At 41.2% G+C, this 27,104-nt stretch overlaps 3 protein-coding genes across 7 annotated transcripts in view; 1 reads left to right on the forward strand and 2 right to left on the reverse strand.

Moving 5' to 3' along the window:
- The window catches only part of cyth3b (cytohesin 3b), a 35,179-nt gene extending 29,104 nt beyond the window's left edge, over positions 1-6,075 (forward strand). For 2 of the 3 annotated variants that reach the window (XM_086184161.1, XM_086184160.1), the window contains exons 10-13: positions 747-823; positions 1,806-1,877; positions 1,957-2,111; positions 4,312-6,075. In XM_086184161.1, the coding sequence (XP_086040287.1) occupies positions 747-823; positions 1,806-1,877; positions 1,957-2,111; positions 4,312-4,384 (377 nt within the window). In that variant the 3' untranslated portion in view covers positions 4,385-6,075. Of the gene's footprint in view, positions 1-746; positions 824-926; positions 1,467-1,805; positions 1,878-1,956; positions 2,112-4,311 lie in introns of those variants that run through there. The other variant, XM_086184162.1, reaches the window with a different exon arrangement.
- Positions 6,076-6,969: 894 nt separating this feature from the next.
- Positions 6,970-14,344, reverse strand: cacng5b (calcium channel, voltage-dependent, gamma subunit 5b). Of its 2 annotated transcripts, XM_086184163.1 has the most exons (6): positions 14,153-14,344; positions 12,587-12,843; positions 11,481-11,567; positions 10,063-10,203; positions 9,816-9,961; positions 6,970-8,957 (listed from the first exon to the last, which is right to left on the reverse strand). In XM_086184163.1, exons 2-6 carry the CDS (start codon positions 12,780-12,782, stop codon positions 8,697-8,699), a joined length of 831 nt encoding a protein of 276 aa, XP_086040289.1. In that variant the 5' UTR covers positions 12,783-12,843; positions 14,153-14,344; the 3' UTR covers positions 6,970-8,696. The 2 variants fall into 2 exon arrangements, with proteins under 2 accessions (XP_086040289.1, XP_086040291.1); XM_086184165.1 differs by lacking the exon at positions 14,153-14,344 and having other exon boundaries at positions 12,587-13,016.
- A 450-nt stretch (positions 14,345-14,794) lies between these two features.
- The window catches only part of prkcab (protein kinase C, alpha, b), a 100,101-nt gene continuing 87,791 nt past the window's right edge, over positions 14,795-27,104 (reverse strand). For both annotated transcript variants that reach the window (XM_086184116.1, XM_086184117.1), the window contains 9 exons: positions 26,773-26,913; positions 26,504-26,677; positions 24,980-25,071; positions 24,219-24,281; positions 23,192-23,330; positions 21,668-21,748; positions 20,530-20,637; positions 18,801-18,941; positions 14,795-17,012 (listed from right to left, as the gene is read on the reverse strand). In XM_086184116.1, coding sequence (XP_086040242.1) covers positions 16,848-17,012; positions 18,801-18,941; positions 20,530-20,637; positions 21,668-21,748; positions 23,192-23,330; positions 24,219-24,281; positions 24,980-25,071; positions 26,504-26,677; positions 26,773-26,913 — 1,104 coding nt within the window. In that variant the 3' untranslated portion in view covers positions 14,795-16,847. The remainder of the gene's footprint in view (positions 17,013-18,800; positions 18,942-20,529; positions 20,638-21,667; positions 21,749-23,191; positions 23,331-24,218; positions 24,282-24,979; positions 25,072-26,503; positions 26,678-26,772; positions 26,914-27,104) is intronic.

A 27,104-nucleotide genomic window follows, 5' to 3' on the forward strand; every position in this document is an offset into this window, starting at 1 on the left:
AATTCAAAATATAGAGTCAGAATTTTTTCCACTTATCACTCTATGTACTGTAAATATTCAGAGGGCAAATCCCCCCCACATGAAACACACTCTATAACACAGAACTTTACAGCTTCAGCCAGCAACACAAGAACAAGTGTCGTCCATATGAAACTAATTAAAGCAGCAGATCTGGTCGGACTAATCAATCTTTTAGAGGGTTGAATGTATTTTTGATGTATGTCATGATCATGTGGTTGATGAAAAGGACCCTTTAATGCATGTTAAATCCTTAAAAAAAAAAAAAAAGTGGCATTCATTGTGATTCATAGCTGGGGTTTTCAACATCTGGGATCGTGGACCATCAGCCCTGAGGCATTTATTTATTTCTGACGTTTGGAAAGTCGGAAAAAACACTCCGAAACAATACACATCTTAAATAAATAATAAAAAAAAAACACACACACATTTATGCTGTTTTAAATGATGTCCTTTCATAACCAATGCTCTTCATCCCCAAAACTGTCTGTGCCCCCCCCCCCCCCCCCGAGAAAGGCCCTCTCCACACTTCGAAAAACTTCTAATCACAGTATAACAGTCATGTAGTGGTTAAGTCCAGTTAGCAGTTTGCTAAAAATATTGCTACACTGCTGCGACATCCTAGCGGAGGTGGTTAGGAGTGGCACACCCTAGTTTTCTCCTCCCTGAGGGGCATACAATCTGTCACCACGGCCATTGTATCACTTCCTGTTTCCTCTTCCTGTCAGGCGGCAGAGTGAAAACCTGGAAGAGAAGGTGGTTCATCCTGACCGACAACTGCCTCTACTACTTTGAATACACAACGGTGAGTCAAGCTAACGTGATGCTTGTTTTGTTTTTGTTTTTTGGTTTTGACTGCCATTTTTTGTTATGTTTTGTTATTATGTATTCTTATTTTTTTGTTGTAGAAATTTCCCACACTGGTCCACTGGGACTCGAGGACGAAGTGAAAAGATTTTGGTGGTCACTGCTCACAGCTTATATCTTTTTGAGCTACACATTGCGAAGACATGCAGCTGCGTTATAATATTCCTAGTTATGTTACACTGTTTATATCAAATATTTCAGGGGTTTTGTCACTCAAGTATTACAGAAGGACAACGCGCAACTTGTTAAGAGCTCAAGAGAGGCATCGAGACAGTCGTCTGTCATTTCTACTTTGCGGTATTTTGAGTGTCACAGATTGCTGGTTAATGGTCGCGGTGCCATATATCATCACTGGTCATCTGTGTCTATGTTTTCATCCACTTGTGTTTCTTAATGACGAGTGAGTTTGTCTAGCAGTGTCCCTTCTCCCTCCTCCCGTTCCATGTTTGCCCTTGAAGATTTTTATTGTTTCCTGTGTGTCCCCGCTGGCTGCTACATCAGCATCGTCCTCTCTCTACCCTGATATTATCCTCCAGGATGCTGTCATTACGGCCCGTCCTCTGGTCCGACTGATTCACATTATCTGCTCACCTACAGAGCTGGGGGCGGGGAGGGGCGGGGGTGGGGGGTGGGGTGGCCAAGGTTTATGTCCATGTTGGCAAAACATGTCACTTTGGATTTTCTACTCCTTTCATCCTCTCATGGCTTCTCTGTTCTTCTCTCTGTCTGTCTTCCTCTCTTGTCCTAATCTGCCATGATGTTCCTCTTACTCTCTCCGCTCTGCCTCCCTGATCTACATTCTCTCTCGTGTGCCTCCTTTTTGACTTTCTTATCAATTCCCCTCTCTTTGTATTCACTAGGTGGTTTCTCTGGCTCCTCTCATGCATCTCTTTCTCTTCTCTCTCTCTTTTTTCCTTCAGGACAAGGAGCCTCGAGGGATCATCCCGCTGGAGAATCTCAGTATCAGGGAGGTGGAGGAGCCCAGGAAACCTGTGAGTGTTGCCCTTGTAGATCCCTTTTTAGTTTTTATCACGCGTTCACCTGATGCCCTGCTCGCTGTCGCCCTCCCAGAATTGCTTCGAGCTCTACAACCCGAACCACAAAGGCCAGGTGATCAAAGCCTGCAAGACTGAGGCGGATGGGCGAGTTGTCGAGGGCAACCACGTAGTGTACAGGATATCAGCACCCACGCCGGAGGAGAAGGAGGAGTGGATTAAATCCATCAAGTAAGACTCCTCACAGCACACCTGTATGAAGAGTTGGACACGGTTGAACTTTTTTTTTTAGAAAAAGGAAATTTTTCTGAGTTGTTTCACCACAAATGCAACACATCTACCAATCACGTCAGGCAGAGCAGACGTCCCGTCACTTCTTCACTGATGGATCCCGATAGCTGGTCCTCTGCCTTTTCTGCGAATATAGAAGAGAGTTCTATTCTATTCTTTTACATCCTGGATTTCATGTATTACCTGTTTATTTACAGCCAAATTCAGGGAAAGGAGAAGGGGAATAGAAGGTTATGGAGCAAGCTTTGTGTATGTGTGTAGTCCTGCTTTTTTCTCTGGGGAACATCCTCCTCCCCTCTTGCAGGAGTGATGTCCAAATAAGGACAAGTGCATGAGGCAGCAGGTGGAGGTGATTCCCCGCTCGTCCACTTAGTCCCTGCATCAAGACGTCACAGCTGTTTGGTCTAGGAGGGGATGATTACTGGATGATGATGAATCCATCCCCCCCCCCCCCTCGAAAGAATGATCTGGCTTGAGTCACACCAGTAGAGGAAACTTTAGTGCTATCAGCCAAGAAACTAATGTTTCAACCCTTCAGTAGAATCAAAACTTCAGATATTTTTGTCGTCCAGCCATTTTTGGCCCTGTTTCTAAAGTTTCCTCCCCACATTGGGATCTCCGGACAGGCCTTTGTGGGAGTAGTCACTCGTCTATTATTGTTCAAGTGTTGCAAAATTCCAAATGCGATGTAAAATATTTGCTAGTGTTTCACATTTTTTTTGTTTATTCGTCTCGCCCAGTGTGCAAAGGCCTGAAGGCAGATAACTTCTCAAAAATGTCAACTTGACCTAAATTTGGTTCTGTTTGTCTTGAAGATAAATAGAAACCTTGTTAGTTTTTAAAACCCACTTTAATCTGTCTTTGCTGTAGTGAAATAGCCAACCACACATTCGGTGACCTACATTAAATATTAGTTGCTCTGTAATCGCCTCCATAAGAAGATGGTGCAATGTCAAAGAGAGTTTGCTCAGCAGAACAGAACACTTGTATACTGTAATATAGTGCAACCCCCCCCCAACACACACACACACACACACACACACACACACACACACACACACACACACACACACACACACACACACACTCCCTCCGAGGGTATTCTTTGGGGATATGATGAGGGATTAGTCAGTGCTTATAACACCTCAGGGGTGAGCCAGCAAACCTATGCAAGAGAAGCTAAAACTCTAAACTGGGCCTGACACGTTCTCGGCCACGGAGGCCAACAAGCCGCAGCCAGCATTCCGCCAAAGGGGCCTGAGAGGACTCTTGGTCCAGGGAGATAAAAGGCTTTTTTTTTTAGTAGAGATTGTGATTTTACTCCACTAAAGGAGATCAGAAGTGACTTTCTATCTACTAATTTCAAGTTACAATACCCACAGACCCAAACTGGGCTGCTTTCCCTTATGTATATGTTCGGTTTCACGTATTTAGTGAGGACAGAAGTGGAGGGACTGTTATTTAGTCACTGCAGCATTGCTGGGACGTGATTGCTTCACAGTGGGGTTTTTGTCTTCTGAAATTGGGTTGTGGGGAAAAACAATGAGCAGTATTAAAGCAGGGGGATAGTCATCGTATACAGATTCATTCTTCAGCGCGTGGCGGCATAAAGGGAATCAGAAATATCCGCAGTGGGGGGTTGAGCCTCTTCTCGCTTTGTGCTGGTACTAACAGGATTTAGCAGCCGTGAAACTGGGCTCCTCAGTGGAGCTCAAATGGTTTCCTGACTCATTCATTGTGCGCTTCCTTTCGATCGCTCTGTAAAAAAAAAAAGAGCGCAGAAGAGTCGGTAATCTTGAGCGCCGTTCTTCGTTCTTCTTCGGGTGAATAAAAATGTTGAATAGTGCGATGGATAGTATTTGATTGTGTGTTTCACTACACGCTTGGCAGAGTTCTGAAGGAGAGAATCATTGAGAGGTTCCCGCAAAACCAAGAAAAACTTGGGGGGGGGGGGTTTCTCTTCAGAAACCATGGAAACCAAACTAGGTCACTGTACAAACTTTTTTCTTTTTTTTTTGGATCTAGTCAAGGCAGGGTTTGTATAAATGTGCGTACATTTCCATATCAAAGATGCTCAAGTCCCTCCTCTCATGTGACCTTGTTATTTATCTCTTTGCTGCCCTTTGATTGGCTCCTCCAGGGCCAGCATTAGCAGAGACCCCTTCTACGACATGCTGGCCACCAGGAAGAGACGCATCGCCAACAAGAAGTGAAGAGGGACAATCTTCGCCATATTCCAACTCCCAACCTCCACCTTCATCTCCTTCATCCACACAACGCAAAGCTGGAAATGACTCTAAGGCCCAAAATGGACTCCCAATCCTGAAGACGGTGGACACCTACCAATGGAGGCAGTGGATCTCCGGGAACCTCAGACTTGTCAACGGAGCAGCACATGACCACCGGCCACTTTGTTTTACTCCTCCATCTCATACGCCCCCTTCTCCCTCACCTCTCATCCTCTTTGATATGTTTCTAGGTCTTGCTAAAGCAGAACTGCCATGTTTCAGGTGCACATGCATGCATGTGGGTTGACCAATATGTTTGTGTTTGTGTGCGTGCGTGTGTATGTGCAGCCACGTGCATGCTATCAGTGCGCACGGCATTTACAGTCTGTGTGCAAGAGATTCAAGCATTCCCTTCGCTGTGCTTTATGAGTGGGCTTCAACTCAACGACGTAAAGTCACAGTCTAAAAAATATTTTCGCAACGTCTCGGGGAAGGCGTCAGAAAATCCATGAGGCTGGCGGGTCGATCACCCGGACCGCGTCGTCATCTCAATCTGGTGCTGAATTCTTCTCTCAAGGTGCCACAGCAGAAGCGTTGCAGAAACCAGCGCCGCTCCTAACAAAGCTCTGCAGTCTTGAGTCAGCTGGGCTGATTTCATTTATTTGTGTGGAGCACAGAGTTTTGAAATGTGCATACTTTTTATTTGAGTTGTAAAAGGCGTCTTTGTCGAGGCTACGGATAAAATAATTCTTTTTGGACTGAGATATTCTCAGTCTTTTTGGGTAAGTTTTATTTGTGGCTGTGCAATGGCCCAATAGGGTACCAGTCCGATTAAGCTTTTGTTTCGTTTTGTTCTCGTCTATGGCCGATGTCCGTGAAGGTCGCTGTGTTGTTGTGATCCTGTTTGGTTTGTAATCTGAGATCTTTGCTTGCTTTTGTGTTTCTCTTTAAAACTATATAAACATAATCATTTCGTATTTATTTTCCTTTGTGAAATGGTTTAATACTACCTGTAAATGTTCCACAATGTATCCTTAAGTTATAAGTGTGTGTGTGTGTGCGTGTGTGTGCGTGCGTGCGTGCGTGCGTGTGTGTGTGTGTGTGTGTGTGTGTGTGTGTGTGTGTGCACACGTGCGTGCGTGCGTGTGCGTGCGTGCGTGCGTGTACATATAATGTATAGGTTTCTGGTCTCTGTTGTAGTATGCACATTCTGTGTTTGAGCCTACTGGCGGAACGTTTGCATCAGTTTGGGGTCTTCTTTACAAAAGCCTTAAACATAATCATAAAATATTACGACGACGACGACGACGATGATGATGATGATGATGACGGGGCGCTTTAGGGTCAATAACTGTGACAATGCTGTTAGAAAAAAGCCATGTCTGATGTGTGAGAAAGTATTTATGATATTGATGTAATGTTGATGATATAGTACAGTAATATCAGAGATGATGATGATGATGATGGTAATATCATTGATGATGATGTCAAAAACTATAAAGTCAGTAGTTTTCTATGTGATTGTACATTCAAATGAAAGCCTTGTGGTCAGGGCAGAATATTATCTACTACTGCCCTGTGTGGGCTTATAGTTAACTTTTATATTCTCTGTAAAAGCTATCGGTCACGTTGTACATTACGTGTATCTACACAAAGTATACATAAAGCTTACAGAAGATGTGTGGTGTATTGATTATTCACGCTGGTCTTGACCTACATATTTGCATGAGTAATGCAATATCAGCAGTGAATTATAGAAAACGTTCCTTGTGAGGCGCTTTGCTAAGGTTTCTGCACGTCCGCAATCATAGGTTTAAATTCGATCAGAATTAATAGATACACAGTGATGTAGGAGGAGAGGTCAAGTGAATGCTGGGTTCCCTGTAAGGGGAAAAGAGAGGAGCTGAATGTGGAGAAAGCGCCATCGATTGATTTAAAAAGGAAATACTGATGGAAACAATACTGTAAAAGCATACAGGAGTTGGAATTAAAGTGATACTTCACCCAGAAATTTTATTTTGGCTTTCAATCACTCACAAGTAGGTGTCTTGAGTTCATGAGGACATTTTTTTCACTGCTGTGTCACTTCCTTGGGGCCAAAATGCAGAAGGAGGCTAGCCAAATCTAGCTTGATGCTAATGCCACCCTGTTGCTGCCAACTATAAAAAAACAAACAAACAAACAAATCAAAACAACTGTCCAAAAATGTTGGTTCATTATCTCTGTCCCATTGTCCATGAGAAACCATGTCATATTTTTCAAGCTGTATGTTCTGTAATCCACAAACACAAAGTTTGCTATCTGACATTTTTGGGCAGTTTTGCTGTCGTTAGCTGTCAGTTGCTATTAGCTACAAGCTACACACACGAGGCTTGCCTTTGCTGCATCGAGGAGACAAAACAAAGTAATTCAGGGGAAAAAAATGTCAAGACATCTCTCTGTGAATGCTTCAAAAGAGTAGAAGTATTGCTTTAATGGAGTGATAGATGTTCTGAACTTTCTCAGCTCACCTTAAATCTCAGACAAACTGCTGACTCATAAGAAGATGTTTTCTATGCACTTCAGCTCTCCACTTAGCATGTTTATTTTCTATTATTTATTTAAAAAGCATAGACATGACAGTTATTACATATTGCATCATAAGCCTATACACAACACAAATATTTTACATTATTTTCATCAGACAGTCGTATGTCAGAGGTCCCTGAAACTGTGTTTTTGTATTTTATTTCTCAAGTATAATTAGGTCCAATACCCTCTACAGCCAAATGAATGACTCAAAATAAACACCAGGTTCTACAAGAACATTCATTTGTTCTCAGTGTGTTCACAGGAAACAGTGGTTAAAAAAATACCAAAAAAAAGACAGCTGATGTAACTTATACAGCAATGACAAATGTATACTTTTTTTTAAAAGATATAATAAGTAGACCTTTATGAATATAACACTTTTCAACATTGTTTGTGCTTCACTCAAAGACACAAATAAAACTAAGCTGGAGAACAACCAATAAATATCACCACCGGCAAATAATCAATAAATAAACCAGCTATATATTTTTTTTAAAAGGATGAAAGAAAATCAGGTAAAAAAAAGTAAGTCCTCTACCTCCCTTTTTCGGCAACATCGTTCCCTTCTGCAGGACCAATGAAAGATTTATCTCCTGCTGATGTTTTACCTCAAGCTCACAGATGAAATTTGTCCAAAAGAGCTTTGAGAATGTCCTACACAGGGTCTGGAAACGTTCCATTTAAAGAGTAAAGCAAGTGAAACAAAAACTTAACAAACTAAACAAGCTAAACACTGCCTCCCAGTGGGTGGATGTAGTCATTGCAAGTAAGGATGCACAATAATATCGGCTTGCGACCGGCAGATAGTGGTAATTTTTGAATGTATATTGATTGGTCCAATGCGGAAGTTTCTTCATAAACAATAAACATTTGATAAGTGTGCTTTTCCACACGTTTTGAATATAAATAAGAATAATTCTTTTTTCATATGCAATATGTTTACATGCATTTTTCAGCACCTATAAAATGTAATTATCATGTCTTTGTCTTTTTTTAATATAAAGATAAAATCAACATAGGTATTTTCAGTTGAAAAATATCAGCACATCAAATATGGACAAAAACTCCAATGTTGTGCATCCCTACTTGTAACAGATATTGTAACGTGGTAATATTACATCGTCTCTAACAAACTCATATAATGACCAGCAGCTCTTAGAAACATTCTATTCAATAAAACAAGCCAGTTTAAAACCAATAAAACCTATGAACAGGGTCCCTCCTGAGTCCATAATAAGATGGCATACGGTTTTTGACCACCAAGGGAAAATCCTCTACCTATAAAGAGAGGGTGGTTGAGCTACCTGGTGATTTTGTTCCTTTTAAATATTTCCCAGTGATGCATCAGTAGTATGAAATGAGGAAGTAAAGATATTATATCTGTGAGGCACTGGAAGGTAAAACACACAACCTAAATAAGGAACTACATGTCTTCCCTTTAGAGGCATTCTAGTATCCTCTTAAAAGAAGCCCATATTTTACATTTCATCTATTTGAGATTTTTGCAGGAACTCAAATAAAATGATTTTATTTTCTACAATTTGTAGCCTGCAAGAACCATCATAAGCATCCATGACTCCTAAAAAAAAAAAGCCACAACTGACTTGATTTGTAAAGTACAGGGCCACAATCCAAGCAGCACCCACTGTTTATGTTGTGTGTTTTTCTGTAAATTGATCTTTGCTTGGTGACCTTCGATGACCCCTGGGTGACCGCTGACAAACCTTCAGCAGGGTGAAGAGGAGACCTGATCGTAGTCGGGGCACTTCAGGAGAGCAGGGTTGCTGGCGCTCATCTGGAGAGAAGCTTCACTGGAGATGTCAGAGGGGCTGCGTCCGCGTGACCACGCCTCTGGGTGGAGGAACTGACCTGAGTGGTCCGAGCAGTTGCTGAGGCGAGGGCGGTAGAAGCTACGCTGGCGAGGCTGGTAGATCTCCTCTGCAGAGTAACGCTTCATGAACAGGTAGACGGACATAACGCCGGCACTCTGTGATGGAGAAAAGAAGGTGAATGAGTTGGAATGAAACAGGGTCTACACAGGTGAGAAGACATTTATCGATAACCTCTGTTTCCTCATTTGTGATAAAATTATGTCAATCTTCTGGCATGCTTTTATTTGAGCAACCATTGCCGAATCAGCCTGACTTGAATTAGAATTTGGATGCTAATACAGCGTTTTATTAATGCCATCATTAATAATTAGGTGTTATTTAAGAGTTTCACAACATCATATTTCATGTTGAAACTCATCTCTGTCACATTAATATTAACACTGTGGGTTAGTGTTGCAGTTCCACAGTAAAACCACAGACAGGCAGTAAAACTCAAAATTTGACATCGACGAGCATAAAATACAGTCTAATGTTCAGCTGGGGTTCTCAAAGTAGGGTCAGGGGACCACCAGGGGTCCTTGACGGTCTTTCAAGGGATAGTTTGTCTTGATTTTTTTCAGAAGACTTCAGTATGCAGGTAATTTCTTGGTCATTTTTTGGATCTCTCTCTTTTTAAAAAAAAAAACAATTTCTGGTTCATTTTCTTGGAACATTTTATCTTTTTACATAAAATGATGATCTGAAAGGTTTTCGTATGTTTGCACATTGACCTCCATCTAAGCGTGTACAGACATCCAGTATATCTGAGAAACGCTATGTTATGAGGTGTTGTTTTTGAGGGTTGGATCTGCAATGATGGCACAGATTCTCATTCAGATCTGTGAATGTGAGGGGGCCAGTTCCCTGTAAATAGTTTATTGTGAATAAATTATATGTTTATTTCTTCAATCTTATGTTATTTTGGTATTTACTGGATTACCACCGGTAAAGAGCAACATCAGGTGCGTGTTCACCTCAGTGAGCAGGAAGGAGATGGCAGCGAAGGCGAAGGACCAGCCGTACTTGTAGGTCAGATAGGCCTCGTTGCTCTTAGTCCTGTTCAACATTTCGTCGTTTATACTGGAGATATAAAGCACAAGACCCACCACCAGAGCCAGTCCTGAGGCACAGACCGAAGAGAACAAGAACAAATTCAGAGAGAAACAAAGAGAGATGGACACCAAACTAAGAGAGGGAAGAGGGGGAGGAAGATGAGTGTACCCGAGAGGATAAAGAAGATTCCAGAAACAAAAGCCAGGATGGTGCGGTGTGGCCTGATGTGTCCAATGTTGTTGAGGACAAATCCGATGAACATGAAGAACAGACTGACCAGAGGGAACGGAGTGGCTGAGCGGATCATCTCTGGGAGGAGAGAGCGTTGGGGACAGAAGAGGCTCTTTAATTCTACAATATACAACTAAGAAACAGTGGGATGTTTCTACTCATAAAATATTGAAATATGATAAGATACGACATGATTCACTGAAAAAAGTTGCAAAGATCAGCGTGTGACAACCCGCTGCTGTAGCTGGAGAGGGGTTTGTGTGTCGCCTGAACAAAAAGAACCAGGGACAGGATTTTTGATGCTGAAATCACCGAGTGGTCAAACGTAGGCGATCAAAGTCTGAGGTTGTTTCTCTCAAAAAGAAAAATTAGATTTGGACCCAGAGAGTTTCAAGTTCCCAGCTGTTACTCAGCAAAATACGCAAACAGGGACGCAGTAGCAAATTTCAGCAAAGTCCAGTCATATGGCTACACTAGCACATGTGCGTACTCCCTAGCCAGCGCAACGTACTTTGTGTATTTTAGATGGTGTGGCCATGGTTTCTCAGCATGATTACTTTATTTCATTTCATTCCAGGTCTGAATGATGCTTCTCTTTTGCCGCCATCTTGCTACGGTGTTGTAAACAGAAAATTGTATACTTGCTGCTTCTGGGTGGCAACACAAGCACCACAGCATGAAGATTTTTTGGGGTGTATGTGTGCTCTTGCAGTGTCCGTTCCCATCGGTAGACATTTTCAAGAATATTTGCACTTTACGAGGGTATTGATTTTGTTGGAAACTTAGGACTTTCACTGAACTCCATTTCTAAGGTTAATATGGTACTTTTGAGTCCATTTATCAATACTTTACATTTAAGTATGAAGCATTTAAGTCAGCCATTTTTTTGTTCCATCTGATAGAAAAAAGATTGATTCCTGATCTAATTTACCACTTCTGCAGACTTTGTGTTGTAAAAATGTCATTGATTACAGACAGCAATTGCACTTTCACATTTAGAACGGTAATATTTGACCATCTCTACTTTGACTCGAGCGCTGGGATTGTGTTCTTTGCCCACCACTTCTCCTTCCATTTCCTCTGTCTGCAATGCTGCTCAATCTGCCCTTTTCATGGGATATTTTTGAGTACTTTTGAAGTACTCACGACTTGTTTTGAAGAGGTTAGAAGTATTCTAAATCATTGCAGGGAGGGGACAGGAGTCAGGCTTAGCCGTCCACTTGTATTAGGATAGATTTCTGAACACAACTGATGAATTGGAAAACTCTGTGCCATAGAGTATCTTTGACATGAATAAGATGTCGACAGAGAGTATGGATGATTAGCCTGATGCTGCCATTGGTGTTGTTACTCACTGAGGACGTTCACTGTGGACTCCGAGGTCAAGTGGATATTCATGGGCATGATGTACTCGATGGTAAAGCAGCGACCTGATTCATCACCTAAAGGATGGAGAGACAAATATACGGTCAAAGTGGTGAAGAGGTGGGTGTGCTTTGATGGATGAACCTCATTATGTCACTACTATATATACAGTATGTGTGTGTGTGTGTGTGTGTGTGTGTGTGTGTGTGTGTGTGTGTGTGTGTGTGTGTGCGTGCATGCGTTGAGTGTATTATTCCAGATTATCATTATTCCAGATTTATATAATAGAGGTTTAGAAACAAGTCCAGATTTATAGATGTATTCACAATGGATGTGTGGATGACATCAGTTCCCACTCAAAACAGAAAAAGCTATAAAACCGTTATTATCACTTCACATCACACATACAGACGCCGGCTGGTATTATCTCCCAGCTAATTTGGTGTGGCACAATGAGATGACAGCAGTCTCCTAGCACTTAATAATGCATGTGTGTGTGTGTGTGTGTGTGTGTGTGTGTAAATATATTTGAATACATGCCCACTGAACTGAATGCACCTCGATTTATAATATTGAAACAATAAACAAATACAGACATTTTCTGTCTCAGGTGTCTATTTATCCCACTCCACCTCTAATTTTGTATGCTTACACACACACACACACACACACACACACACACACACACACACACACACACACACACACACACACCAAGTAATTGAGAGTGTCATTCCTAATGAATGTCAAAGCTGGCTGATTTGTCCGTGTCAGCATCAGCTTCATCACTGCCACATTTAGATTCATGTTATAATACCAGAGGGAGTATTCATATCCTTGTGAAAAAGTATTAATACAACACCTCTGTTGAAAGTAAAAGGACATTATATCAAATGAATAAATGAGTCTCTGTGTGAATGACTTGTCCTTTGCTGAATTAGAAGTTGGTTGGTTGAGCAGTCCTCATTCTGGGCCACAAAAAACTAAAACAATTTTCTTCGGTCAGGTCACATTCTGATTGACAGCCATCACTTTTGGTGCCAAAAATAGAAAAGCTTGTCTTGCTGGATTCTTGAACCCAGTATCCCCTACTCACCGGCCAGGAAGCAGACTCTCCAGAGGCCCGAGTGCAGCGAGGTCTTGATGTCGATGCTCTGGTTCAGAGGCATAATCACACCCTCCTCCAGGTAGAGCCAGTAGTCAGTGCTAACCGCCACTCCCAGAAGCCCCAGGCCACTGATTGCAAAGACACTGCTCAGCAATGTCAGGGCTTTCCTGCTGCAGGCGCTCATGGTGACAGCAGGGATCTTCCACTGGCTGATGATTGAAATCAGGAATTGCCCAGGGAGCAATCTGGAGGAGAAGAGATTACTGCCACTTTTCAACCAGAGTTAGTCAATCATGCAGAAAGTTTCCTTTCATATTGAAAAATACAGACTAAATATATGAAATAATAACTAAATTATAGCTTCTTCTTTTTTTTTGAAGTAAACTCTTGTTCCACTTAATTCCTGGGTTACTGCCAGCAGATGGTTAGTTTAGCTTAGCTTAGCAAAAAGACTAGAACCAAAAGCAGAATCAGTTTCTGTCCAACACAAACAAGATTCACATACCAACATCTCTAAAGGCTGTTTTTTTTTTTATACATTTAGGTTTAACTCATTAGATGCAGCAAGTTAATTTTATAGTCCTGGAGGTGCTAGAGGATTTGTCTCCTCTATGCTAAGCTAACAGCAGGTTAAAAAAAATGTGGTGCTGTTTATTCTGTACAGTGCTTTGGGAGGTAAAAGTAAAAGTAGTGCTACCTTTCTTAATTTTGAAATAGATCATGGCTCACACAAGCATATATTCCTTCTATCATCCCTTCATATCAGGTATTTTTTTGGCTTTTATAGAATCTTGCAGGCGGCACGGTGGTGCAGTTGTTAGCACTGTCGCCTCATTGCAAGAAGGTTCTGGGTTCAAGCCCCGGCTCAAGCACGGGGTCTTTCTGTGTGGAGTCTGTTCTCCCTGTGCCCCCCCCCCCCATGATACTTAACAGGATAAGCAGTAGAAAATGGATGGATGGAATCATGCTAAAAGGGATGCAACAGGCAGGTATTGAACTTGACACCCTGTGAACTTTTTAAACCTGCAGTCCACCTGAATCCTGATGAATTATTTTGAGCAAAAGTTTAGAGATATGATTAAAATTCTTCTGGACAGAGTATATATTCATATAGAGAATTTGGAACGGGCTTAAGGCAGCAACACCTTTTTTCTTTTCTTCATCAAATGATCAATGATGTAACTGTGAATGTATAAACCTGGTGAGAAATCTGTTTTGTACTGATTTGTGAAAGAGACAAACTGGCATGACACTCTAAGCCCATATCACAGGTACAAATGAAAGCCTTGGTGAGTCAATACAGTTCTGGTTCAACTGTAACTTGAAACTGGTCAGTAGTGTGAATTACATCACTCTAGAAATGAAGCAGCAGGGCAACTCAGTAAACTAAAGGAACTGATGCTCCTGTTAAATCCGGCACTGCAATAAAACATTACAACTGAAAAGAATTGCAGGGATTTGACATTCTCGTCAAACATTTAAAATACTGATACACATGCAAAGAAATCCAGTTATTTCAGAACAATCCATTTCTATCGGGCTTCTGTTGCTTACCTCTGTGTAATCTGTCAAGTCTCAGCGCAGTGTTTCGTACCCTCGGAGGAAAGCCTGTGCAGAAAAGTTATATTTAAATTTCCTGCCTGCAGAGAGCTGAGAAGAATGAGTCTGTCTGTCCAGAGCTGATATGACGAGGTCTGTCGGTTGCAGATTCCTCTAGACAGCAGGAAGCTGATGTGATGCCTTCACTGCAACACAGTAAGAAGCCTGGTCCTGCTGTACTGGCTGATTTCAGCTGCTGAATGCAAATACACACAAATGCAGGGTGGAGAGAGAGAGAGAGAGAGAGAGAGAGAGAGGGGGGGGATAGAGAGAGAGAAAGAGCAAGCACCAAGGGGAGTGCCATTCAACTCCTACTGAGGAGGCTGTTGGTTGCTGAGGTGATCAACAAGTGAACCAATAAGTAATTTTTTATATTTTATTCATGCGTTATAATTTAAATCCTTTTCTTTATAATACAGTGGTGATATATAACAAATTTGTGCTCAAGAGCAATTCATTGCCACTGGTTTCTCTCTTAGTTAGAGGGTGAGAGGAAGTTGGCTAGTGACTTCACTCATTCTTTTGAAAAATATCTGCTGATATATCAATTTTGGAATTTGTTATTCCCCTGTATTGGTAGATGTACATGTTGAATGTTCATGACTGGGATGGTATGCGAATTAATACTTTTTTATGAGCTGTATTGTTGTAGATACACAAAAACACATTTCTCCCAAATAAAAACAGAGCAGATGCATGTTTTTCATACTTTATTTATACACCGTATTCGTCATACCACAATGAACAGAGGAACAAGAAGAATCAGGTTAACAAAAGCAAGGGGCCATGAAAGAAAATACAAACGTCCCTGTGGCTTTAATTGTAGCCTGTAGTGGTATCGTACCCCAACTGGCTTAACATCTGATTATCTCTGTCAACGTGGGCCCAAAGGGTATTTTTCTTCTCTCCTCCGATACAGATTCTCAATGTGAGACATGTAAATATTCAGTTTTCATTAAAAATCTCTTTTTTTTCTTTTTTTTTTTTTGGTCCAGTGGCAATATCAATCAACATGTAAGGAACTAGATTCATAGACTTAAACTGGCAGTGTGCCTCGGTTATTCGTTCAAAACAACCCAGACTGGAAACAAAACAGTTTGGCACTGGCAACAAGAAGCCAACATATCTGATAGTACCTTTTTTTTCAGCCTGATCGGGCGACATGACAACGAGAAGGATGAGCAGAAAAAGGGCACGATGCTCATTGGTTTAGTCTTATTCTTTGCAGCAAGACAAGAATCTCCATGCGCCACACTTGGGTGGGGTGGGGATGGGTGGGGTCTCTGTATCATGCAGGCAGTCTTTCTCATGCTTAGATCAGGCCTCACCTCATGCATGCACACGCAAGAAAATAAAGATTCAAATCCTCGTAGCGTTACTTGGTTTGTTAAAAGGAGGCCCTGAGATGACCAAGGGGAGAGGAGGGCATTCAAACACACAGTAGGTGCTGCATATTCTCTATGACACGGAGTAGTAGAAAATTAAGGATTAATAGTGGAAATACATAGAATAATAATAAGGTTTTTGCTGATACCAAAGCTACCAAAGATTCAGCCAAATGTTAAATCTCTTCGGGGGGGGGGGGGGGGGGGGGAGATAATCTAAACATAGAAACCATCTACTGTAGTAAAAGCACATTCAGTTCATAGTATAAAATCTGCAAGTCTCTTTTCGAAACATCTCGTTTGAAACATATTTACAAAAACAAAACAAAAACGGGTCAACATACAGTTGAGGGTAGACATAAAAGATACATAAAACAGGAACCTTTTTTTTCCTTCAACAAGTAGAAACTCTTTTCAAAACATACGACATGTATATATTAACATAGTTCATATGATGATATTAAACTTTACAAAGATACCAGACATGGACTGCATCCTAGAGTCTACTGCTCATACAGAGTCAGAAAATGAAGCATGCAACAGAGATCTGCTTGGTGCATATGGAAAGAATTATTTTCACTCTTTGATCCAGTTTTCTGACCCTACCGTGTTTCTCTTCCTGCACTGAAAAAGATTCCACCTGAAAGCATAATGTGTGTGTGTGTGTGTGTGTGTGTGTGTGTGCATGTGTGTGTGTGTTTTCTATTCAATATACTGCAGTTGCACATCCTACAAAACAACAGATATAAACAGTCTCTGTTCAGGGGTTTGACACTGCTGGGAAGGTCAGAGGAAAAAAAACATAACAACTGAAAGATCTGCAATAGAAATGTTTTTTGTTGTTGTTGTTTCCACTTTGGCACTCAAGTAACAGTATACTACCTCTTTTTTTCTGAAGTATATAAAGAAAATATACATGTGTAGCAGTTCAGAAGTAGATAAAGCCAGGATGAAGCAGAAAAATAGGTTTTTGTTGAGCATTGCAGCTTGTGCGGTAAGACGTGGGTGATATAAGATGATGGAAGGGGCATTTTTATAACACAAGAATTCAGAATAAAGAATTACGAGATGTTAGGGGAAATTATGCAGGAATATCAGCCTGTGTATTTTAACACACCCACAATCATTTTAACACTTTGCTCCTCAGTCGACAGAAAATAATGAGTCTTTTGACAGCGGGAATGGAGTTCAGAAGGATATGGAAGCCAGCGACAGTACATGTTTCTCTCTCTCGCTCTCTCTCTTGCTCCCTTTCTTCTCACGCCTCATACCACGCTGTGCAGGGATGGATGGATGAACTGAGGGTTGATGTAGGAGAAGCCTGCAAACTCGCTCTGGTCGATGTTGGCAATGACCAGCTGGTCCGGTGGAGTCAGCACAGGTTGGGTACGTGTGAAAAACTTGTCAAAGTTCTCAGCTCCTTTGCCACACTGAAGGAAGGAAGGACATAAAACTTTTGATATTTGCGGTTTAAAAAAGAATAAAAGATTTTATTTTGCCAGTCCCTACTAGAAAGCTTCTTTACAGTCCCAGAGGGAAGGTGGTGCAGGAAAATGTCAAAGCTCTATGTTTAGTCGGGCAGAAGTTTAATTAGATTAGAAGCTAACCCAAAGCATCCACAGTGGAGGTCATGAGCATCAGCGCCCAGCTTTGCTTGGGGCAGTCATGTGTCTAAAGCAGCTGAATGTATATATTTATATATGTATATATATATATATATATATGTATATGTATGTGTATATATATATATACACACACACACACACATATGTATATATATGTATATATATATATATATATATATACACACACATATATATATATGTATATATATATTTATATGGATACAGCTCCATGTAATGCACAACACTGTCACGACACTTTAAAACAACCAAATCCCTCAGAATGCGCAAAGCACCAGCTTCATCGCCTGCTGTCTGCAACACACATATCAGCATGACTGGTATTTTCATCTGATCCATCATAATACAGAAGCAAAGCCATAAAGCCTGTTTGTTCGAGACTCCCTGCAGACTGATCAATGAAGCAAAGTACGAGATCACGACAAGAAGCCCCTTTTGTTTTGCATTTATTGGTGTGTTGGAAGTGATGGGAAGTCGTCTCTTGGAGAGCTATATTTAATCCTTGGTTGTAAGCGTGCGTGTTGCTTTGGACACCACAGGCAGCGAGGGGCTGGAGGATGCAGGGTTCCAGCAACAGACAAGGAGTGTTTGTAGTGACAGGAGGAGGTTTAGGTGTCTGGAGGGAGGGAGGGGAAGGGAGGGTGGCTGCAGCTGGCATCCAGCCTTAAGCTCTGCTGGGTGCATAACAACCTTTCTAGACGGCCGAGATTGATAGGAACACAAAAGGTACAATACACATCTATACATTGATATTCAGCTATTATGCATACATGAATGACACAAATGGCTTTTTTTCCCTCCCCCGATGCTTTACTGCTTTTTAGCATCACTCAAACTGAATGAAAGACCAGGAGCCATCATATTTTGTTAGAAGTAGCTGAGTTAGAAGCATTAAATTGTAAGTAATAACAGACAAATTGAGCATAAAGTTGATGGAAGTAATATTTTGGATAAATGATGATGTTGTTCTAGACACGTCACTAACGCTGCCCTGGAATCGAGCAATATTTAGATGGGAAGTAACCTTACCGGAAGCTAAAATTAGACTACATCAGCGTGTTTATGGGTTGACTGGATGTGCATATCGACATACGTGCCTCAAATCAAATGAGCAGGATTTCAAAACAGGTCATTCTGTCTGGATGCTGTCTTGGCTCACCAAAAACTGAGCAACAAGTACAGAAAGTCATTGATTTTACAACAAGAACCACCATGTCAAAACTCAATGTGGGTTTTATCATTTAGGATTCTTTTTTTAACTGTATATCATGTTTTTAATTTTGGAAGCTTTGGAAAAAAATTGTTAAAAAGGGGACTTTTTATGAAGTGGCACTAGTTTCTGTTTCAATTATGTTAAAGAATTTTAAGAAATGATACTTTGTGAAGACAACAACAATACAAAATTAAGAAAAACAGAAAAAAATAAACCATGAAATGGAAAAGAAAAAAAGAGTGCAGTTATTGAGTAGGGCTCTTGGAACATCATGCCTCACACACACACACACACACACACACACACACGCACGCGCGCGCGCGCACACACACACACACACACACACACACACACACACTTACAACTTTGGGCTTAAACGGCGGTTGAATCTCTCTATTGGCCAGGCGTTCCCAGTCGATACGTCTAAAGAACGCCTGCTCTCTTATGTCCCTCTCGCCTTCTGGGCCGCAGCCGAGACGCTTTGATGGGTGCTTGGTCATCAGCTGTTGAGAAACAGAGGAAGAATTTTAAGAAGATGTGACAGCAGCAGTGTGGCGCCTGAGGGAAAGGAAAGGTAAAAATAGTGGCGCCGACAAGGAACGAGAGGAGGATAAATGTGGATGGCTCTTTTTTTTTTATCTTCCCCTCTCGTCCCGCTGCATATTACATCTGCAACATTGTGTCAAGCCAGCCTGATTTAAATTAACTGCAGGAAATTGTGGCACCTTTTTCATAGCTCTTTTTCTGATTCAGCAGCTACTCTCAATTTCAACCGTTTATCTTTTTTTTTGCAAATGAGATGTGGAGCAAACAATGAGAGGTCGGGATGATCTCTGACGTCACTGTCTCTGAGATCACGTGGTGGCATGTGACTAACAGGGTGTAATATAATAAATGAAGGTGAGGGATGTTATTAAAAACCGTGATCAGATGGTGCTTGAATTTTAATGGAATGTTCTTTCAGTGTGTAAATTGGCAGTGAAAAGTCATCTCCCTGTCGCTAAATAACCTGAATCAGAACAGCCACGATACTCATGGCCCGAGAGAGAGAGAGAGAGAGAGAGAGAGAGAGAGAGAGAGAGAGAGAGAGAGAGAGAGAGAGACAGCAGCCACCTGACATTGGACTCCCTGTGAAAGCAGCTGAAATGTGTGACTTTTTACCGTCTACACCAGCTGAGACACTTCGGGACGCAATGTAACAGAATCCTACAAAGTCTGTATTCTACTACAGTTTCAGGTGAAAAAGACTTGGAGAGTCTTCAAATAAATTAGAAACCACACAGCTGATTTAAACAGTTCGCTGTATGCAGCCGCCAAAAAACACAAAATTAACTCCACACCTGTAAAATTGTCCTGCAAGTGCACCATGAAACTCAACTGAACCGCAACACCGGCTGTCAAACTCTTTTTAATGCAAGACCCAGAAAAAAATAATCACACTATCCTGCTCACAAATGTCACGCCTTTAACTGAACTTTAATTTATCATTATTAATTTGTACATTATCAGTGCATGAGTTAGCCGAACATGTGCAAGTCTCAAGTCTGAAAAACTTTTCGCGATATACGCTTATTGTATGTCCTCCCCAGAGACAGACACCCTTCTCTCCTGCGTGTGTGTGTGCATAGGAGCGGACCGCTAGTTAGCTTAGCAAGACGAATGGTAGTCGATAGGAAGTGGTAGCATGCCTACATAAGTCATCAAATACACTTTTCAAATCAGTTTTTGCCTGCATGGATGAAACCAAGGATATTAACATTTACTATGAACTAAAAATGTACAATTATGAGTGCAACTCTCCTCCTGAGGCACTGATGTAATGCAGCACCTCAAAACTTTGGCCAGAAAAACATAACATTTGTTGACTGCTCGAAGAGCGATTGCTTCTACTAATTACGTTCGATTTTGGAAGAGAGGATGAAGATGAAGGAGGAATGCTAACCTGCCTATGCGCTACCATACTTTGTGCTAAGCTAATTAGTCTAAGGCAGAGAGAAGGGTTAATTTGGTTTGCTCCTTTAACCTTTCAACTCAGGTGAATCCTTCTATAGTCATGTGCTCTGTTTCACACAATTTTTAACCAGTACTCACTCCTTTACAGATGGACACAGCTTCTTTAGACATGGACTTAGGGTAGGACACGTTGTGCTCCATGATAGACTGGAACAGCTCGTCCTCATCCTCTCCGTCAAACGGCGGCTGATGAAGAAGATTAACACAGTAATCACAGAGTTCAGATAAAAGTTGATGTGCAGGTGGAATCGTGTGAAATCTGACAAGGTAAAAATGAGACAGCAGTGTGAAATGCTGTAGGTGACAGACGTTTAATGGCTGCCAAGTGGTTCTGGAACATTCAGAAGTGGGTATTTGGGTTAATATGACAACCTAAAAAAGTAACTTTATAAGTGTGAATACTTTAAATCACAGTCACAAAATCAAGTGTTTGCTTGTGAAGGGGTTTTCAGGATTTTTCAGGAAGTTAGAATGATTTTTCCCAATATGCCAGGAGGTATTTTGATTTCTTCTGGTGAAAACACATGATTATTAGTTGGTAATAACATGCCTTCAATTGACTCTGTTGTGTGTGTGTGTAACATGGTATGATCCATCCTCCGTGACTTCTGCCAACTGTTGCCTGGTAACTGGAAATCTTAACAATACCTACTATTTCTTATTATGGCAGCCAGTCGAGACAACTTTTTGTAATCACTGCTTTCTGGAGCCAACAGCACATGCTGTTTAGAATCACCAAAGTTTCTCACAGGAAAACAATGAACAGTCACACTAGTGGATATCATTTTCTCCACAAATCTGAAGGCAGACATCTTTGCTTTCAGCTGCCATATTGTTGTTGTTCAGTTCGTTTTTTTGGTACATTTCATGTCTAGAATAGCACGTGAGCTCTAGTTGAACTTGGAATTTCTGAGCTCAGGAATCCCCCCCCCCTGATAATATACACTGTTTTGAACACTTCCATCTTACTTGTGTCTCATTCAAATCATCGAAACACAGTGCTCACTGGTGCGCAACTGTCCCACTGTTAGCTTGCTTCAAGTACCTGATCGCAGCAATTCGAGCATGCAGAAGTTTGGTGATCAGTTGTCAAGTGATCAGTAGAAGTTACAAATCGTAGAAACGCTGATATGTTGCACGCAGCTTTTGTAACGGTGGAGAACAATGTTTAGCTGCAGTTCTACTAGAGGGATGGGGGAGACAATGAAGCTGTTACCTGTCCTGCCAGCATCTCATACAGAAGAACTCCATACGCCCACCAGTCCACAGACTTCCCATACGGCTGGTACGCTATAATCTGTCAGAAAGAAGGAGAGGAGCAGTTATGTAGAGGGATGAGTTTATTGAGAAATTCGACCATAAAAGATCATTTCATGTCTTCTGTCAAAGCCATTTTCAAACCTGTCTCCATAGTGACTACAGCAGAGGTAGGGATGATGCTGTCATGCTACAATCTTACATGTAGTAGGAATATCAGAGAGCAGCGCTGAAAGAGGCATTTCTGTCATCTTTACTCAAACCAACTCAGCCACCATTAAATACTGTCAGCTATTCCAAGCTGCCATAACAAAGGCGCTTTTCTCCTACCATCCAATTTGCCATCCCACATCTTCCTCCTACACGCAGTCTACACACACAAGGCACACACATGCCATAATAATCATGCAGATGCACAAGCCAAGAGCGAAAATCACAGCTGCGCCCGCCTTTAACAGGAATAGAAATGTAACAGTTCGAAAAGTTACAATTAGTTGCTAAGCTTGGCGTAAATTGAAAAAAAAAAAAAAAAAAAAAAGATCAATCACAGTTGTTCTGGACGTCCAATATATCATGACATTGTTTTTGCATTCCTGCATCCTGGGATATTTTTGCACACGGAAATGATTTACATCACTAAAATGCTCACCGGGTCCAAACCACAGATCTGCTATTATAATGGCATCAACGAGAGTTAGCTAGCTATCAAAGTCAAAACACATGGCTCATGAAGTCAGTGGGAGTTCTGTTGATGTTGATGATGATGATGATGATGATGATGATGATGATGATTCCACCACACCCAAGAGTGTGTTTCTTCTACATTCATGGTAAGCTAAATTAGTCTTAGCTAGCCTAAAGCTGTCTTCAATGAAAGCTTCTCTATTGTTGTGAAAAATAAGGTGAATATGAATCACATCATCCTGATATTCAAACTACTCAGTGAGCCTGTGTTTGATCATCCTCTGAAATTTGCTCTTTAAAAAGCTCCAGCAGCTCCTGCAGAGGTCACTTAGCGCCGCCCACAAAGCTGTGATTGGACCATTGCTTTTTCTATTTCTATTTTGGCTTGCAATTCCAAACCGGAAAGCTAACAAATACTTTACACCTTTGCTAAAATTCAGTGTGATTTGTTTGAATGAAGCATGGACACTGTGAAAAACAGACCTGAATAATACCCCTTTTAATGTTTTTATTTCCCATTGCACATCAGTAACTGCACCAATAAAATGATAAAGTGTGTTGTATTGCCTGCTAATTTTGTTTAATCTGCCTGATACAAATGTAACACTGCTAAGCTTGTTGGCCACACAAATCAATCAGTGCAGCTTAAGCTAGAGGAGATAAAGACACTGGTCCACCCTTTTGTGTTATTGTTTTGCATGCACACCTCTCAAAGCTTGACAAGCCCGCCTTAAGTCCATAAAGACGATTCAGAATGACGCTGTATTCTTTTGTTTCGTTATCTGTCCTGCAATCTCACCTCTGGCGCTATGTAGTCAGGTGTGCCACAGAAGGTGCGTGTGGTCATGCCTTCATACATGCTCTCCTTACACATGCCAAAGTCAGCAATCTTGATGTGGCCCTCAGAGTCCAGCATCACGTTGTCAAGCTTCAGATCCCTGCAGCAGAGACAGTGGATTTGTGATTGTGCATTTGACGTCTGGATTTTGAGACTGTTTTTTTTTGGGGGGGGGGTTAACGTCATCATGTCCAGACATGAGAACTGAACCACATCGTTGCTCTTTTTCTCATGCAGCATACTGTATGCTGGAGAACAAACCATAATTCCTCTTAGTTTGAAATCCATGTTCCCTCATCCTGTGTTAACTGTGCCTTTAATTCACTCTTGCGCTCCATGTGACAAACCTTAATGTTACTCCACTCAGTCTCCCTTTCAGGCAGTTATATTTGACACCAGTCTGCATGTAGAACATGCTGGTGGGATGTGAAGAATAGAGTCCTTTGCTGAAATACTAAAGAGGAACTGGATGACCTCACTCTCTGACTTAGCACTTCCTTTCCATTTTTACATCAGGATAATTGCTATGAATTCTATACTTGCCTCCTAATTTTGCAGTTTGAACATTGATTCCCCCCCCCATCCTGTTCATATACCTTTCTTTTGTCTTTTGTCTTTTGATCCTCATGTCTGCTGTCCGTCTTATTCTGTCCATCAGTCTCCCTTCCCAGGTTAACTGTTTCAGAACATCCCGTCCTCCGGAGCTCTCTATTTATTCTCCAAATCATCATGTTTTTCATAACTTTCTGTCTCCTCCACTGCCTAAAACCATTTCCTGTGGAGTTTTTCATTCTCCTATCTTCCTTTTCAGTCTTTATTCTGTTTATTGATTTAAAACTGGATTTTTAGTTCACTTTAGAAAAAAAAAAAACAACCCTGCATGTTCTCCTACGGTACAACTTAACTGGCTCCCGTTGCTTGACTTTTATGCAACAACATCATGTGTAAAAAAATCAACCCCCCGCAGTGCAGGTGTGTTTTCACCCACCTGTAGATGATTCCCTTTCGGTGTAAGAAAAACAGACCGACAGCAATTTCTGCAGCATAAAATCTGCAAATACGGAAGAAAATAAATACTTAATCAATGTATAGAGAAAACTGCAACTCCAGTGGTTACATATCCTGTTTCTGGATACCTAGAATAAATTAGTTAAAATCTTAAAGGAACACACCGACTTCATTATTTTTAGAGCCAGAGAAGCAGATAGATGAAAAGAAGCGCTTCTTCCAGAAAAGAATGCGAGGGACATCACGCCTGAAACACATCTATGGATAATTTCATAATAATTTGCACCATGCGCTGTGCTTTGCCCCTGATTATGCGCCCTATTAATACCAAAATGAGGCTTAACAAGCCCCAAATGCACAGCACACACATTGCGCCATCTGCCTACTTTCTGGTCCTGTGGCTCACTCAGATAGGGCCCTCTGTCTGCATTCATAGGTTTGTGCTACACATTTGCAGTGAAAAAACTGAATAGTAAAAAATATATGTTTGATTATGTCTGAGGCTTTCTCTACTGCCTCATTGCAGCTGAGCTAACTAGCAGTCAGTGGTTTGGCTGGGGTCTGGAGCACTGTGATGCATCTAGGAAGGAGAGAAGGCTATCCTTCTCTTTGTCTGGAGCTAAAAATAATCACAAATAAGTGTATTTCCAAAAAAAAAAAAAAAAAATTTGGTGTATTTCTTTAAAAATCTCATAATGACATGAGATCAGCAGACTGTCTTCATTTTTCTAGTGTTCTTACACTGCCTGTGGTTCCTTGAACTTGCCCATACGCTGGATGTGATACATGAGGTCTCCTCCATTAATGTACTCCATCACAAAGTAGAGTCGATCCTAAACAGAAAGAAGAGTTTTGTCTGACACACGGCTCTGAATGGACACCACACAAAGAAGAGCACATTATGTGCAAGACTAAAGAGCAGTGCATTAGACTGGATGAGCTTTTGAAAAATAAAGAGCCTGTCAATGTACTTTCCCAACCCTGTATGTCTTAAACATGTTGGCCCTGCAGCAACATTAAAATGCCTCTCAATGATCCATTCATACAGTATGGTGGCCATGCTTGTTCATGTCTGCATTACAGCTCAGGAAGCTTTGATCAGTAACTCTAGTTGATATAGTAAAGACCTCTTGAGTCACACTTTCTAACCAGGAGAGTTGACGTCATGCTGGAGACTTTGTATTCAAGGGGGATCTCGGCTCAGCATCCATTTACTCTGCAGGGGTGCTGGCAAAAGAGTGTGAATGAACGCAAGAAGTAAAGGTAATACAGATGTGACGAGACACACGCTGTTTTAAAATGTCAAAGAGGTGCTTGATGAAAGACGGACGAGGAGGCACAATGACACCTTTCCAGTGAAATGCTTATTTTGTTTCTGTGAGCTGATGCATTTAAAACGCCGTCAGCTTGAGGGTGCTGGGAGATTTGGCTCGCCTTGAAGACATAACCCAAATTGAATCAAGAAAAGCTTGACAACTTTAAGATTTCTATGCATGACGTCTATGAAGGCTCTACAGATAAATAAACACCTCAGAGAATGTGTTCCAACTGTGACTGTTGTTATGACTGAGTAAATTGTTATAAACCAATGGAAAAATAACCATTTTTATTCTTGCCTACATTATTTTTCCGTATTATACAGCAGATATCAACCTGACAGCAATGCTTGCACACAGTGATTCAACAACTCCTTGGCTGAAATGGTAGAAGGACTGATAGAAACACCGCCAAATACATGGATTCTTCAAAGGTTTTGTTGAGCAAAGTAACTAAATGAGGGTTTTTTGACCCCTCATAAGAGAACATGACCACAAAATACTACTTTTTTTCATGCCAGGAGGCTCAATTCCCACATTCGGTATTTGAATTTTACCCTGTGCAGCCTCAGATTAAACCATACTAATAAAACAAACATCAATAAAAACTACAAAGTTTTATTATTTTGTCTTCAAATTGAGTAGTTTTACAATAGAAAACGATAAATACAATATGTTTTCTCCAATGAAAAATCTATAAATTATTCAAAAGCAAAAAAAAAAAAGAGAGGGACTGATACAACTTTTCATTAAAAACACACACACAAAACATTATAGTTGGGTGTTATAATAGCAGCTAACTAATAAAATTACTGCCAAACACACATTACGTGGACATGGATAATAGGGACTCTTGTTTCAGGCTATTAGAGTCATACAGTCTGTTTTAGAAACATTTGAAAAAAAAGGAAAATAAAAGACAGAAGTGCCATCTGAGGTCTGGACTCACCACAGTCTGGAAGCAGGAGTGCAGCTGAGTGAGGAAAGGTGGTTTGTCTCTCTGGGCCAAGACTCTCTTCTCTACCATCGTACATTCAACATCGTCATCCTGGATCACCACGTCTTTCTTCAGGATCTTGATGGCATACAGCTCCTCTGTTGATTTCATCTCTGCCAGCATTACCTAGAGTGGCAGAGAGACACATCACGGGTCAAAGGTCAGAGGAATTTAAAGAAGATTAGGAATTGTAATCTGGTATAACAGGTTGTGACTCTCACTTTGCCAAAGCTGCCTTTCCCCAGCAGGGCCAGGAAGTTGAAATCGCTGAGTCGGACCCGCTCAGCGTTACCTGAAGGTAGGCTGAACCGCCGGTGGTCGGATGGCGTGATCACCTTCTTACCGTGGCCCAGCTTGGCTTTCTGCGGTGTACAAATCACACATAACTTTAGCATAAACTGCATCAAGATTTGAATGATTTATGTGCCTAAATCAGCCTTCACCAAAACAGGAAATGAAAAGGAAAATGAATCAGACCTCAGATACTATTTCTACAAAAAATATACAGAAACAAACCCAATCCCTTGCAGGACCTGAGGCAAGGACACGCGTG

This window comes from Aulostomus chinensis, chromosome 18, assembly GCF_037954235.1.
Source record: "Aulostomus chinensis isolate RoL2024-O1b breed Wild chromosome 18, RoL_Achi_v1.0, whole genome shotgun sequence".
NCBI classification, from domain to species: Eukaryota; Metazoa; Chordata; class Actinopteri; order Syngnathiformes; family Aulostomidae; genus Aulostomus; species Aulostomus chinensis.

Bases quoted from the DNA above. Each gene is read 5' to 3' on its own strand.
- cacng5b (XM_086184163.1), bottom strand. From the start codon at position 12,782: ATGAGCGCCTGCAGCAGGAAAGCCCTGACATTGCTGAGCAGTGTCTTT. The intron at 10,204-11,480 runs GTGAGTAACAAC...CTCTCCTCCCAG, and splicing joins GTCCACAGTGAACGTCCTCA to AGATGATCCGCTCAGCCACT. The intron at 8,958-9,815 runs GTGAACACGCAC...TCTCCATCACAG, and splicing joins TCTCCTTCCTGCTCACTGAG to AGTGCCGGCGTTATGTCCGT.